Source organism: Microtus oregoni, unplaced genomic scaffold, assembly GCF_018167655.1.
Source record: "Microtus oregoni isolate MIOR12 unplaced genomic scaffold, Mior012 000037F_ref0000500, whole genome shotgun sequence".
In the NCBI taxonomy this organism is placed as follows: domain Eukaryota; kingdom Metazoa; phylum Chordata; class Mammalia; order Rodentia; family Cricetidae; genus Microtus; species Microtus oregoni.
Window position 1 is genome coordinate 24,207,071 of NW_024543096.1, and position 13,708 is coordinate 24,220,778.

The window sequence follows — 13,708 nt, forward strand, 5'->3', positions numbered from 1 at the left end:
TCGCAAATGAGTGCTACTTTAACAGGCACAGACTGGGTAGACGAATTCAGAAGCTCATGCCAAAAAACCAAAAAATCATTAGTAGAGTTAAGCGAGCAGGGGCCTTTTTTTTAGTAATGTCTTAAGAACCAAATTATTTCCCAATTTAAGCCAATTTTATTAGTGAAAGGGTTCTGCCGTCCATAGCTATCAATTATCCTAAAGAATTAATAAGCATAGGCTTAGTGTTTTATAATCACCTCTAACTGTGTTGTTTTCTCAGCTATCGACAGTCTTTGACTACAACACCCATCTCGGAATTGGCAAGGGTCTAATGGATTCCCTTTGTCTTATGAAAGTGTTGCATTTGGGCAGAATCTGAACGGGAACTCTCCTAGCAGTCTGAACTCAAGGTACCAGCTCTAGTTTACAGGATGTAGCAGAGTCAAAAGGAGGCATTGGATGTCACTGGGGAGATGGGATTCTCATCTTCTCTCTCAAATGGATGCAGGATTTCTTGGCGAAGTAGCAACAAGATCTCAAAGTTTTCAAGTATGTCAAGTATGTCCACCTTAAACATAAACTAAACATGGGCTTTTATTCTGAAAAGACTACAGTATCAATTCATGAGATGCTGGTTCAAATCAATGGGAAAGGTCACCCTTAAAACAAGACCCTGGGGATGTAGCTTGTGTAGAGCGTTTGCCTATCATGCATGAGATCATGGATCCAATCCCCAGAATCCTCTACCTCAGGGGGTGAGGGGGGGGTGTGTAAATGAAATTTCAAGTTGTAAAATATGCTAAAGCTTATAAAATAAGTAAAACAGGATTGTAAAAAGTTTAAAATATGGAATACTAGTCAAAATGTTTTTAGGATCCATCTAATATAACTAAGTCACTATATCCCCAAATTTACTAACTTTACTTAGTTTAGAAGTCTAACAAACCGGACAGGGTTGTGCCTGTCTTTAATCTCAGCATTCAGGAAGCAGAGGCAGGAGGAGGATCCATGTGAATTGGAGGCCAGCCTGGTTTACATAAAGAATACCAGGCCAGTCAGAGCTTTATGGGAGACCCTGTCTCAAAAAAAAAAAAAAAAAAAAAAAAAAAAAAAAGCCTAACAAAAAAGGTGTTTAAACTAAAAGATGAAAAGCATAATAGAATGCAGACTAGGATAACATAAATCATTGCATTTTATGGTAACTTCCGTTTTTAAGGTTGTAATTCACAATATTCAATTATATAATATGAAATGTACACACTGTTACATAGCAGGTCTGACTCTGCTTACCATGGCAATATCTCTAAAAATAAAACACAAAACAAAAGATATAGGCATAATTTTTATGTACTAATAGATAAAACTGAATCTTTTTTGTATGGTTTGGAAATTATCTTAAGTGTGAAAAAGCCTTAAATAAAGTCAAAGACTCAAAAGCCTTCAAACAACAGACAAAAAAAAAAAATATGTAGTCATTTCTATTTTTTTCCTGACATTACCAAAATAACTAAATTGTCTTTATTTATGCATTGACTTGTCAGAGTGGGGCCTTAAGCTTCCGAGGTAAGTATCCCTCCTGCTAGTGAGCTCTACTCCTCATCCCCAATTCTTTTTAACTTTTTATTTTGAGACAGGGTGTCATTGCCTAGGCTGAGCCTGAACTCACTCTGAAGCCATTTACAATCCTCCTGTCTCAGCCTCCTCGTGGCTGGCCTACACTACTGTTTCTGATGAAGTTCCACTTGGCTTGGTTTTGTCATTTGAAACAGTGTTTCACATTGTTACCCAGTGTGGCCTTTCTGAAGACTGGCCTTATAGGCATGAGCTACCAAACCCGGCTTACACACTAAATTTACACAACATATTAGGAAAAAAAAAACTTGATAGTGAAAAACAAATTGTTAAAACGGTGCTAACGACTGAACCTAGGCCCTGCCAATGCTAAGCAAGCAGTCTACCGCGGAGCCACGCCCCAGCCCTAGAAGAAAGGCTTTAGTGGGAAACTCTCTTACTAATACCCTAGCAATCTCTGAAATCTTAGACTGCTGTTCAAGCAATTAAAATAGTCGTCTAAATTAGTCATAGCCAGCTCTCAAATATAGAAGTGGCGTTTTCTACGGGTAGTATTTGGACATTTTCCACTTCTCCCCAAATGGTCCCCTGCTAGCTCTGTGCATGGCTTCATTGAGACATCATCCATCAGTTTATTAACTAATCCATGGTACTTTCAGTCCTTTGCATCACGGCCCAGGGCCGCAACTGGAGTCACCGGGGCTGCTACAACTGTAAACCTCTCTTGGTATCTCTTGAGATGTAGTCTACAAATACGTTACTAGTCCAGCATCCGTTGCCTGAAGCCAGCTCATAAAATGTCACAGAGAGAGTCGACAACTGACGTCCAATTTATAATCGCCACTGTGCCTACACTGGGATGTATTTACAAAACAAAATGATGTCAGAGCTCGAGGACTAAGGAGCCGATACCTGCATGAGTCTATAGATCCAGCAGGAGCAGCCGCAATTATCTTCCTGGGTCAGCAGGTCTCACAGGACCTGAGAAGGGGGACCGCCATTAACTCCAAACATACCTGCCCTAGCTCACTGCTCTGTGTGAAGTTTCCTATCCAAAGAGAATCCCATCTTTCCAGGGGCAAACAAGGATTTTTAGCTCTAAATAGCACTCTTTACGAGCACTATTTCCGTGGCCACAGTTCTGGCCTGGCGTGACAGTCACATCTTGGCAGCGAGATCATGATCCAGGAGGTTATACTAGGTTGGCACTGCTAAGAGAAATGGGAATCCATTCATGCTTCTGACAGAGAAAACAATAGGCCACTTTTAAACTTCCTGCGGGGAGCACGAGCTTCGGGGGGGAAAAAGATGCCTTACAATTCCTTTGAAGAGGGAATTGGGGCCAGATAGCGAAAGGAGCTTGTCATTACGTTCTCTTTGCTCAAAAGGAGGCGAGCTTGTGATTTGTCAGGAGGGCAGGTAACGGTGACAATATGATTAAGCAAAAAAACGTTCCAAGAACTTCTCTTAGTCAGTCTAGCTCTATCAGTCCCTTATAAAGACTGGGCTAGGTGAAATACACATCGAAGCATATTATGTGAATTTGTCTTAACAGTCTTCCACTTCCCCAGCAGCCCACACTGTGTCTCCCCATCTCATCCACCCTCATCCCGCCCCTGGTTCTCAGGGGTGCTTCCTCCGGGGTCTTGATCACCTTTCTGCAGTACAAAATTACCTCTGACCGGGGCTGGCACTCTTCTCCAAGACTGCCACCATGCCTGCTCCATGAGTGAGCCTGGAAGGAGCTGCTGTACCAACGGTGTGGCCAGAGAACTCCTCCTGTAGGTATACAAGCCATCAGCCCCGTGACACAGCCCACCTACCATCAGCCCAGCCTGACGTCCTGATTTCAAGGAGCCCAGCCCAGCAGGAGCCGCTGCTTCCAACTTAAAGGCTTGAGACCCCAAGCATTTCTTATTGCCAGGGGAATTTTTTTTTTCCCTCAGCAGCTGGGTTTCACCTACACAGTGCTTAGGGCGAAGTCAGAGGGGCCCTGAGGATACCTGTGGTAAATGGTGACTAGCCTGGTGTACAACTGAACAGACACAACAGTGAGACTTGTAGATGTGATTTTCAGTGAAGGAAAAGTTGGGAGGGAAGAAGAGGAACAACTAGGAACCCAGGAAAGAAAACAAACACCAACAACAATAACAACAGAAAAGAGCAACAGCCGGAACTGGTGGAGGAAGTCCCAGCCGAAGGGTGCACTCTCGACTTCCTGCTCTACTTCCAGGAAGTTTAGTGACCTGGGTGAACTGCCTCTGGACTCCAAGGGAAGGTGTCTGTTAGCCCTTTACCTACCTCCAGAAGGGATTACTGTATGAGCAGTCAAACAGAGCAATCCTGCTGCCAAATACACACAAAGGTTTGTTTCTCAGAGAAGATGAGTTCTTGGTTAAAGAGTATCACAGACGCTACAAGCCTTGACATTAACAGTCAGCCATCGAGTGACATAAAACCCGTCCTCTCCCTTAGCCTCAAACGCTAAGCTACTTTGTAGCTTGTGTATTTTTTTTTCCAAAATGGCTCTTTCTGTGATGTCTAAAAACAATACGAAAAATCTTAAATTTTCTTTGTGATTTAATCAAACACCCCATGTGCTCATGCAGCATACAATTCTACTAGTCTTATGGCCAAAGACTCTCACATCATCCAAGTCAACAGTTTTGTCTCCCTAGAGGAGAGGTACACACAGGGTTTGGTGTTTACACCACCCTGTCCTGACACTTGGAATAACAGTGGTGGCTCCACCTTCCTTTAGAGAAAATCTGTTTCAAAGGCACACGTGGAATACATTTTTTTTTTTGCTTGCTGTATGCTATATATCCTGACACCAACACAGTACTATGTCAAAAGGCACCCCAGATTTAGAAGGTTTCTACAGTCTGGGTGTGTCCTTGGAAAGTTCAATCTGATGAGTTCCCAGTCCTAACAAACATGTCAGAGCGCAATGTGCATGAGTGTTTCATAGAAAATCTAGAGCATGGAGTATGTTTTATATTTGGTCATTAGTAACCCGTTAAGAGTTTCTTTTAGTTTTGTTTGTTTGGTTTTATTTTTTAGAACTAAATCTTTGATACAGCGATAAATACCCTCTTTTTAAAAATCTAAATAAATGCATGGTAGTAAATAGCAGCACCATGCAATATCACCACTTAATGGAGGTTAGGTTACCTCTATCTAAGCCTACCCAGCAGGATACCAGCACACTAGTAGGTAACAGTGAGACACGGGCACATGTACACTGTATCTAGCACACACCAGTCATGCAATGACCTCCACAAGGCTCATGCCACCCGGCAGTGACAGAGATACATGCCATAAAGTGATTGCCCACAGCATGCATTAAAAGTTTATTAAAGATTATCAAAGAGGAAAATATCAACTAACACTTTATTTATTTAGAAACAAACAAAACAGAAACAGAACTCTGGAATCCTTTCTTGAGCTTTCATTCTGAAATGTATTTCCAAGGCATTGGTAAAAGCCCTCTCTCCAGAATGGAGGCGTGTCTAACAATAACAAAACCTTTGTCTGGTACTCAACTAAATGTCCAATGCTGCTATGCATATAAATATTTGCCAAAGTGCTAAGCTTAAATATATTATCTTGATGCATAAAAAACATATCTAAAACAAAGGTACAGATGAGAACAGTATATACAAATGCACAGATAACATCAGCACTGCTGTCAGAGCCCACAAAATATGGCAATGGCAAAGCGATTGGTCTCCATTCTACTGCTCTTTACCTCCAATATCTCTCCTCACTTTCCCTCATGTGCACAAGAGGAAACTGTACCTTAGATCCAACTACGAAATAGAAGGCCATTTGGTGCAAATGACTTAACTCTAGTTAAAGTGGATATCAAATTTCTTTTCCCTAAACATGCGTCTATACATATATAAGAACAATTCATTTTATTAAATGGATTCAAACATAAAAACTGACCTTCGCCACATACCTAAAAGTCCTATAAAAATAAACTTCAAGTTGATGACTTCCTTATGCAGAGAATCTGTAATCCTGGAATGAGTGAACCTTAAACATCTTATTACATGACATTTGCTGTAAGTAACAGGTACAGTGTTTACCCTGTTCTTTACTAGCATTGCTGTCAGAGCAGTTGAGAAAGCTGGTCTGAGTTGGGCCTGAGCTCAGTGGCAGAATGCTTACCTAGAATGCATGAGGCCCCAGGTTCAATCCCCAGATACACAAAAAAAGAAAGAAAATGATCTAAAAGTGGATCCCCAAAACTAGAAATCGAGGACAGGAAGAGGAAAAGATCAAAGTCCCTTACAAAATGAGAGTGGGAGAAAGAGAAAGGGGGGATGGGAAGAGGGAGGGGGAAACAGAAGGACCAGACACACTGGGCAAGGACCCCAGGAACTTTTAGATAATCCATAATAGTCTTATCTGTACATTATGGGACAGAATAAAGAACGCAAGACTCTGGGTGGGAGGTGCATATATCCTTCAGACTACAGCAGGTGTTGTTAAAAACTCAAACTATTTTTTCACCCTGACTATATTTCTTAAAATCCTAAGCCATAAATCATAACCCAAGGGAAAAATAAGAGAGTCATAAAATAATAAAGTTAGGACCTAATTGTATATCCATGAGCTTTTATCTTCATGAAGTAAGGTGTGTACCAGCACTCAACTGCTTCCTGTATCATTTTATTCTCCTAATCAACAGTGACAGGAATCTGTTGATGGTCTGTTCATGACGTGTCTTTGGTGACACTTTAAAAAAAAGACACATCCACAAGCTGGGGAGAGCAACCAAATGGAGGAACACAATGTCAAGGCAGGAGACAAGATAAATCAGAATCTGATTTTGAGAAACCTAATTCTCGATGTGCACATGGTGTAAGCACAGGGATACTGTCACTAGCTCACACTCACGTGTCCCGGTTTCCCAACAGGCGCCACATTTGGAAGGGATCCGTGTGAACGCAGATGCTGCCTGTGCAGGAAGAATGCTCAGCACGGCGGAGTTGGTGCTGACTAACTAGGTGATGGAGACTGTGCTTTCTCTATAGCTCAGGGTGTCTGGGCAGAAAGTCAACGTTCTGCAGGAGGCAAAATGGCCAGAGCTCACTGCAGAGCCAGGAGGATGCCCAATACATGCTCTGCAGAGTAATTTTAATTTTAAATGTTCCTCACAGAGGAGGGTTGGGCCAATGAAGAGAGGAGAAAAATTACCAAAGTAGACAATGTGCCCACCTCAGTCACAGGCAAGGTGCAACCGGTCCCTCTGATGAACTTACTTCCTTGCCATTCTTAGAGTTATGGTGACGTTGCTTCCTTTGTGGTTTTTGTTCTGTTTGTTTTGTTTTTGAGACAAGATCTCCATATATCCCTGGCTGTCCTGGAACTCACTCTGTAGACCAGGCTGGTCTAAAACTCACAGTGATCCACCTGCCTCTGCCTCCCAAGTGCTGGGATTAAAGATGTGCGCCACCGTGTGTAAATAAAGGACATTTCTGTTATAACTAAAGCAGCAGAGGGGACAGCCACTGCTGGGATTTCAGGAAAGCCTGAATTTCAAGGGTTTCTCTACAAATATTTGTGGCAATTCACACCACAAAAGGAGGTCAATTTCACTTGTGGAAGTCTGTCTAACATCCCAAACCCTGCTGAACTGAACATTTAAAAGTGATTAAGATGGAAATTCTCATGCTATTTGTTTTTAATCATAAGAAAAAATATTTCCAAATATTAAAAGAAAAAGGAAAGGGGGCTCTAAATCCTTGGGAACACTAATTGTTTTTTTAATTGAAAAGCTGCTAAAGGAAAGATCAATCAACACTGATACTAAGCATCAAGTAATTTCTACAAATGAGCACCTTAAAGATGAATGATAGTTGAAACAAAAAAGGAAAAAAAATTCTAGTTTGTATACTTCTGAGACAATGTGCTACCAAAGGACTTAAATCAAATTCTGCATCTACCTCAGATGACAATTCTACCTGTCTAGGCTTTATGTCCTAAAACCAAAGAGGGGTGAGGGCTTTGGAGATGCTCATCTTGCCTTAAGTCCATCATCCCCATGTCCCCTTGCGGGTGGGAAATGGCAGAGTAGCAATTTTCCCAAGGTGCCATAGAGAATCTCCAAACTCCCTGTTCAAACCTGAAGTAGAACAGAAGCCCTTCACAGCATGAGAAGACATACACTGGTCTTCACACTTATTCACTTCACGGAGAGCTTCTGCCCAGCCTGGGCCGGAACAAGGAGAGCTCCCCTGACTCTCTCAGGAAGTCACAGAATCAGTGTTTGAATGAGCCAGAGCAATGTCATTCATAAATTCCTTCACCTTCTGCAATTAACTAACACTCTGAGGCAGGAATGCCCACGTTTATTTGTATAAATCCCTTCAGGAATTACTAGTTCACTCACTGACTCGGCCCTAAGAGAGCAGCGACATGCGTTCAGTAGTTACATCTGGGAATGGAGAGAGCGGGACCGGCATTGGGAGCTTCACTTATTACTTAGAATCTTTTTCGTTTCCCCTTACCAAACGTCACCTCTCCATTTCCACTCTTGTCAAACAATTGGAAAGCCACTATGAACATGGAATCTGGAGCACATAAAACAGATTCAAATGCCAAAAACTCTTGATAGGAGATCAACCTGGAACAAAATATAAAACGTTACTGGGGCTGGTGGGATGGGGGCTCAGCCGTCAAGAGCATGCGGTGTTCTCACTGAGGACCCAGATTCAATTTCCAACCCCCACATCAACCACCTGTTGATCCAATCTCCTCTTCTGGCTTCCAAGGTGTGCACGCGTGCACACACACACACACACACACACACACACACACACACTAAATTGTTTTTAACTACTAGCTAGTAGAAAACAGGGAAATACTGGACCTTTTAATGAATCAGAGTTGGAATTCAATAAAGATATGTAAATATATTTCATATATGCATGTGTGTGTATGTGTATAAACTAAAGCATGAGGTTCAAGAGAAAAGGACCCTCAGACATCAGTAAGACACCCCTGAGAGCACGGGTGTGTCCTTCTCGCAGAAGTCACAGAAAGGAAAACATACTCTGGGTACCCGCTCCACAAGAGAGAGTCATCAACACCAGGTATTGACTATGTGCCGTATGGACTGTAGCTCAGGGTAAGCAGGTGGCCGATGAAGGGTGGATACAGTCGTGGAAGGGAAGGAATAGTACATTTTTGTAAGCCCTTAACAAATTAACGAACATGAGCATTAATCAATAGCTCCTAACATCACAAAGACAGGAACAGGCCAAAAATAAGCCTGAATTTGATCAATAGTCTTCCCAACCCCAGCACGGCTGACATTTTTAGCTGGGTAATCTTTCGTTGTTAGGTCTTCTATGATTTGTAGCATATTTAGCAGCTTCCCTGGGTTCTGAGCACGAGATGTCAATTTCATCTCTCAGTTGTGATAACCGAAAATGTCTTTAGATATTGTCGAAGATGTCCCAGAAAACAAAATTACCCCCATTGAGAACCAGTGATTTAGAACTAATCATCAATTTAGAGAAAACGCGACGCACAAAGGAGCGAGTTAACCGCGGCCACAGGAACGCAACCTGTAGGAAACCACGAGACAGCACGGGGGTCCCAGAAAATAAGATTTAGAAAAGATGCTCTCTCGGCCTCCGTCTTCCTTGAAAGTCCTGCGCCACGGAGCGAAGTGCAGGAGGGAGTAAAAGTGCCTGAGAAGAGAGATGACGTAGAGGTCCCTGTAAATCAGCTTGTGTAGCCCCGGGGGCTGACGGAGTAGAAAGAAGGGATGCTGGGGCAAGTGGTTTGACTGTAATTTCTGCCGGTAATTCATCCCCAAGGATCTGAGACTTTACCATCAGATCACCAAATGCGCCTCTGAGAGATTGCCCTGCTTACAACCGAAACAGACCCTGATGGCCCTCTGCCTCCAACCTGCGGTTTTCTACCTCTCTTCTCACTTGTGCCCAAGTGCAACTCAGATAGAGGAAATCATTTCTATCTCAAAGTCTCGCTGAAGAATCTGTATCTATATCTAAACATATATGTGTATGTATACACACATACAGTGACTTCAAAATGGGTGTGGTGGCACATGCCTATAACACCAGCACTGGGAAGATAAAACAGAAAAGTTCAAGGCCAGCTTCTCCTACATAGCAAGTTCAAGGCTATGTTTTATTATTTTGTTTTTTGTTTGTTTTATGAGACAGGGTTTTGAGTCTGTGTAGCCTTGGCTGTCCTGGAACTCGCTCTGTAGACCAGGCTGGCCTTGAACTTGTAGAGATCTGCTGCCTCTACCTCCCTAGTCCCTAGTTCTGGCATTAAAGGCGTGCATCACCACTGCCTGGCAACAATTTGATTTTTTCAAGTATCCAGAATTGGGGATCCAAAATACAAGTAACCTTGAATTATAGACTGCATCACTTTGAAACATATTTTGTGCCCAGTAATAAAACTTTCTTTTTTATAAGAGAAAATCAAAGACTAGCTCCCTACCCAGCAAAGGCCATAGCTGCTGGCTAGCAGGTGGAATCTGTCCAACAAATACGCTTTCTTTGGCAAACAAAGACTTATTTTTCCCCATGCACTTGCTGGCAACATTAGGAAATTCTAAGATTTCATGCAAATATCCAGCTTTCTGATTTCCCTTGACACATTGCAAGCTTGGGCAACAGGAGGTTTTTGGTCCTAAGTGACTCTTGGTAGCTCTTAGTGCCAAGCAGGAGCTGCCTCCAAAAAGCCAGCTGTAGCCGTGGGCTGCCTATGCCTGGTAAGTCACGCTGGTGACTTACGGAGGTTTACTATATGCAGCAAGCAGCCCCCGTTAAAATGCAAGCCCTATGGAACCTGCAAAATTGATATATTTGCCCATCATATCCAGACATTCACTAAACTACTGAGTGGCTAGAGTATTGGAGCCAGTGGGGCACATCTAGAGCCATTGACTTTCCTACTGGTCCATCTGCAGGAGAAACTCAGGCATGGGATGGCTCCCCAGGTCCCCAGACTTCACAGGATGAACATCTCATCCCTGGCCAAAGTCCACCTGGCCAACCTCTTTTTTTTTTCTTTTTTCTTTTTTTTCTTTTTTTCTTTTTTTTTTTTTTTTTGTTTTGTTTTTTTGAGACAGGGTTTCTCTGTAGCTTTGGAACCTGTCCTGGAACTAGCTCTTGTAGACCAGGCTGGCCTCGAATTCACAAAGATCCGCCTGCCTCTGCCTCCCGGGTGCTGGCATTTAAGGCGCACACCACCACCGCCTGGCTCAGCCAACCTATTCTTTAAATTGTTTTTATGGGGTGCAGTGGCGGTGGGGGCCACACTGAACTCCTAATCTTCCTGCTTCTACCTCCTGAGTGCTGAGAATTTTTATTTGAAATTGGGTATTTTATAACTTTGAAGTAACAAATTTGGGGAATGTTTTCCCACCAAGTCCCTTCTCAGAACGGAAACTAACATAATGCAAAATGTTTACGTGACTTTTGTAGTTTTCTACAAAATTTCGTAAAATAGCCAAGATTTCTACCAAACTGAATGGGTCTTTGACACGCATGGTACATTAAAAAAAAAACGGAAACAAAACAAACAAACAAAAAACACTCATGAAGAATCAGATAAAAAGAACTGCAGAGAGCACTTCCAGATGAAATTCTGACTAGACTAAATATAGAAACCACTGTCCTGGAAGTTAGAGTTTCACAGAAGCAACTGTCTAAATATTTTAGAGCAGATCACATGATAATAGCCTCCGTGATCTGCATTTAATGCATAAAATCATTTCGCTTTTCATTGCGTAATGAACTAGAACCCCCAAGTTTAAGCCACGGTCTCACGAATAACACTTGGCTGACGGCTTGACTTGGAGACAACCCGTCAGGCTATTTATACCTCACAAGTCTGCCTCTGCCTGACTGTCTGTATCAGGCACCTTATTTCACCGTCTAATGGTGGGCAGGAGATGCCGAGAGAAAAGTTCCTGGGCTAGAAAATATCAGGGGAGATGTTTTCTACGTTCTTTGTGCTTAAAGAGGTCCAAAAGCAATATAAAAGCAGTCACAGAAGACTTACCTGAAAGCACAGATATTCTAAAAGCAAGTCTCGGACCTGACCAACAGAGGAAGACTACTGACCACCCCTAAGCCAGCGCCAGCCTCAGAGGTCATCAACTATCTTAGACTTGTCTCTATGGATCCTACTCATCCCTTGGTTTCCCTTCGTCAGGGTGATTCTAAGTGATACCACTGTGGCCGTCTCACGGCATACCCTGGACTCGGCATCAAAAAACAGTAACAGGCCTGGCAGGCGGTGGTGGCGCACGCCTTTAATCCTAGCACTTGGGAGGCAGAGGTAGGCAAATCTCTGAGTTTGAGGCCAGCCTGGTCTACAAGAGTGAGTTCCAGGAAACCCTGTCTCGAAAAACAAACAAACACAAACAAACAAAAATTGTAACAGAGCCTTAACAGAGGCTAGAATAAAAATAACAATTTTTCATTCTAATCCTTCATTCACTACCCTGGGTGATGGCGACAGAGAGAGAGAGACAGCTGGAGAAAAAGGAGTTAGCGGCTATAGATTACAGGGGAAAGGGGACTGGATGGTAAAAGAGCTAATGTTTTATTACCAAGAAAGCTAATCAACCACTTTCAGCCTCTTTTTCTTAACTGTCAAACAAAAGCCAACTTCTTGGAATGAGTCAAACATCATCAAAGGCTTTGATTCTGTTGGATTAAGATGTAAACCATAATTCTGAGCCCTTCTGAAAGCCTGAAGTTTCTTCCTAGAAAACTTCTTATACAAATCCATCTATTATGCATTAGAGTCAGGAAGTTCAACAACCTCTAAACATCTACAAACAGGCAAGAATCCAAGTCTTCTAGAAAACTCTATCCCCCCCCCCCACTTCTGGAAGTAATTTGTGGGCAAAATGAAAAAAATGGGGAAAAAAGTGAAAAGGGCTGCCAGGTGATGCCTGGAACCCAGCACTTGGGAGCGTGAAGCTGGGGGATTATCATAAGTTTAAATGCATCTCTTACAACCACAAGAAAAGGGGGCATGGGAGGGCACCTTTAAAAGGTAAGCTCAGCCATTTGCGGTGGCGTACACCTCTAACCTCAGCACTGGGAGACAGAGACAGGCCGATCTGTGAGCCGTAGGCTAGCCAGGGCTGCATAGTGAGACTCTGAATTTAAAAAAAAAAAAAAAAAAAAAGGAGTAAACTCAATTCAATCTTACTAGATTCTTCACTATTACCGATTTACTCTGCCAAATTAATACTCCATGGATTCTACTTGACCACATGAAAAATGGCCTACTTTGACAATGCACTTCAGACTACAAGAGTCATAAGAAGTTTCAGGAGAACTAAAACAAGATGGTCACAAAAGGCATGAGGTATTTATGTGAAAACATGGGCATTCTAAAACCATGTCTAGAACTGGAGAGATGGCTCAGAGGCTGAGAGCGCTGGCTGTTCTTCCAGAGGATCTAGGTTCAATTCCCAGCACCCACATGGTAGCCCACAGCCAGCTGCAACTTCAGTCCCAGAGGATTTGATGCTCCGACCTGGCTTCCTTGGGCATTACTTGCCCAGCCATACATGCAGGCAAAATAAAAAATAAAAATAAAGGGAGAAAAATAGGGTCAAGTGTGATGATGCAGTTTTGATCCTGGCACTCAGGAGACAGAGGCAGGTGAATCTGTGGGTTCAAGGTCAGCCTGATCTAGATAGTGAGTTCCAGGACAGCCAGGACTATATAGAAAGACTCTTGTTTCAATAAATAAATACAGAACCAGGTCAATAGCAAACATGTCATCATTTTCTAAAAGAGCAAAATGTATGTGCTACCTTTAATAATTCAGAAAGAAGAATTCTAATTAAATAAGTGAATAATTTTCATAGACTTTCTAACTAATCACTACTTAGATAAATGACCTGATAGGCAGTTTGGGAGCTAATCTTACATTTCGGATTGGTTTGGTTTCAAAACAGGGTTTCTCTGTGTAACAGCTCTGGCTGTCTGGAACTGGTTCTGTAGACCAGGCTGGCCACAAACTCACAGAAATCCACCTGCCTCTGCCTCCCGAGTGCTGAGATTAAAGGTGTGCCTTTAATCTAATATTACAAATGATCTAACATTATTAAATATTAAGTTTAGTA

At 42.5% G+C, this 13,708-nt stretch overlaps 1 protein-coding gene across 1 annotated transcript in view; it reads right to left on the reverse strand.

Moving 5' to 3' along the window:
* The window catches only part of Slc25a12 (solute carrier family 25 member 12), a 73,234-nt gene that overhangs the window by 35,896 nt on the left and 23,630 nt on the right, over nucleotides 1–13,708 (reverse strand). The window contains exon 4 of the mRNA XM_041631557.1: nucleotides 8,076–8,191. Within this exon, the coding sequence (XP_041487491.1) occupies nucleotides 8,076–8,191 (116 nt within the window). The remainder of the gene's footprint in view (nucleotides 1–8,075; nucleotides 8,192–13,708) is intronic.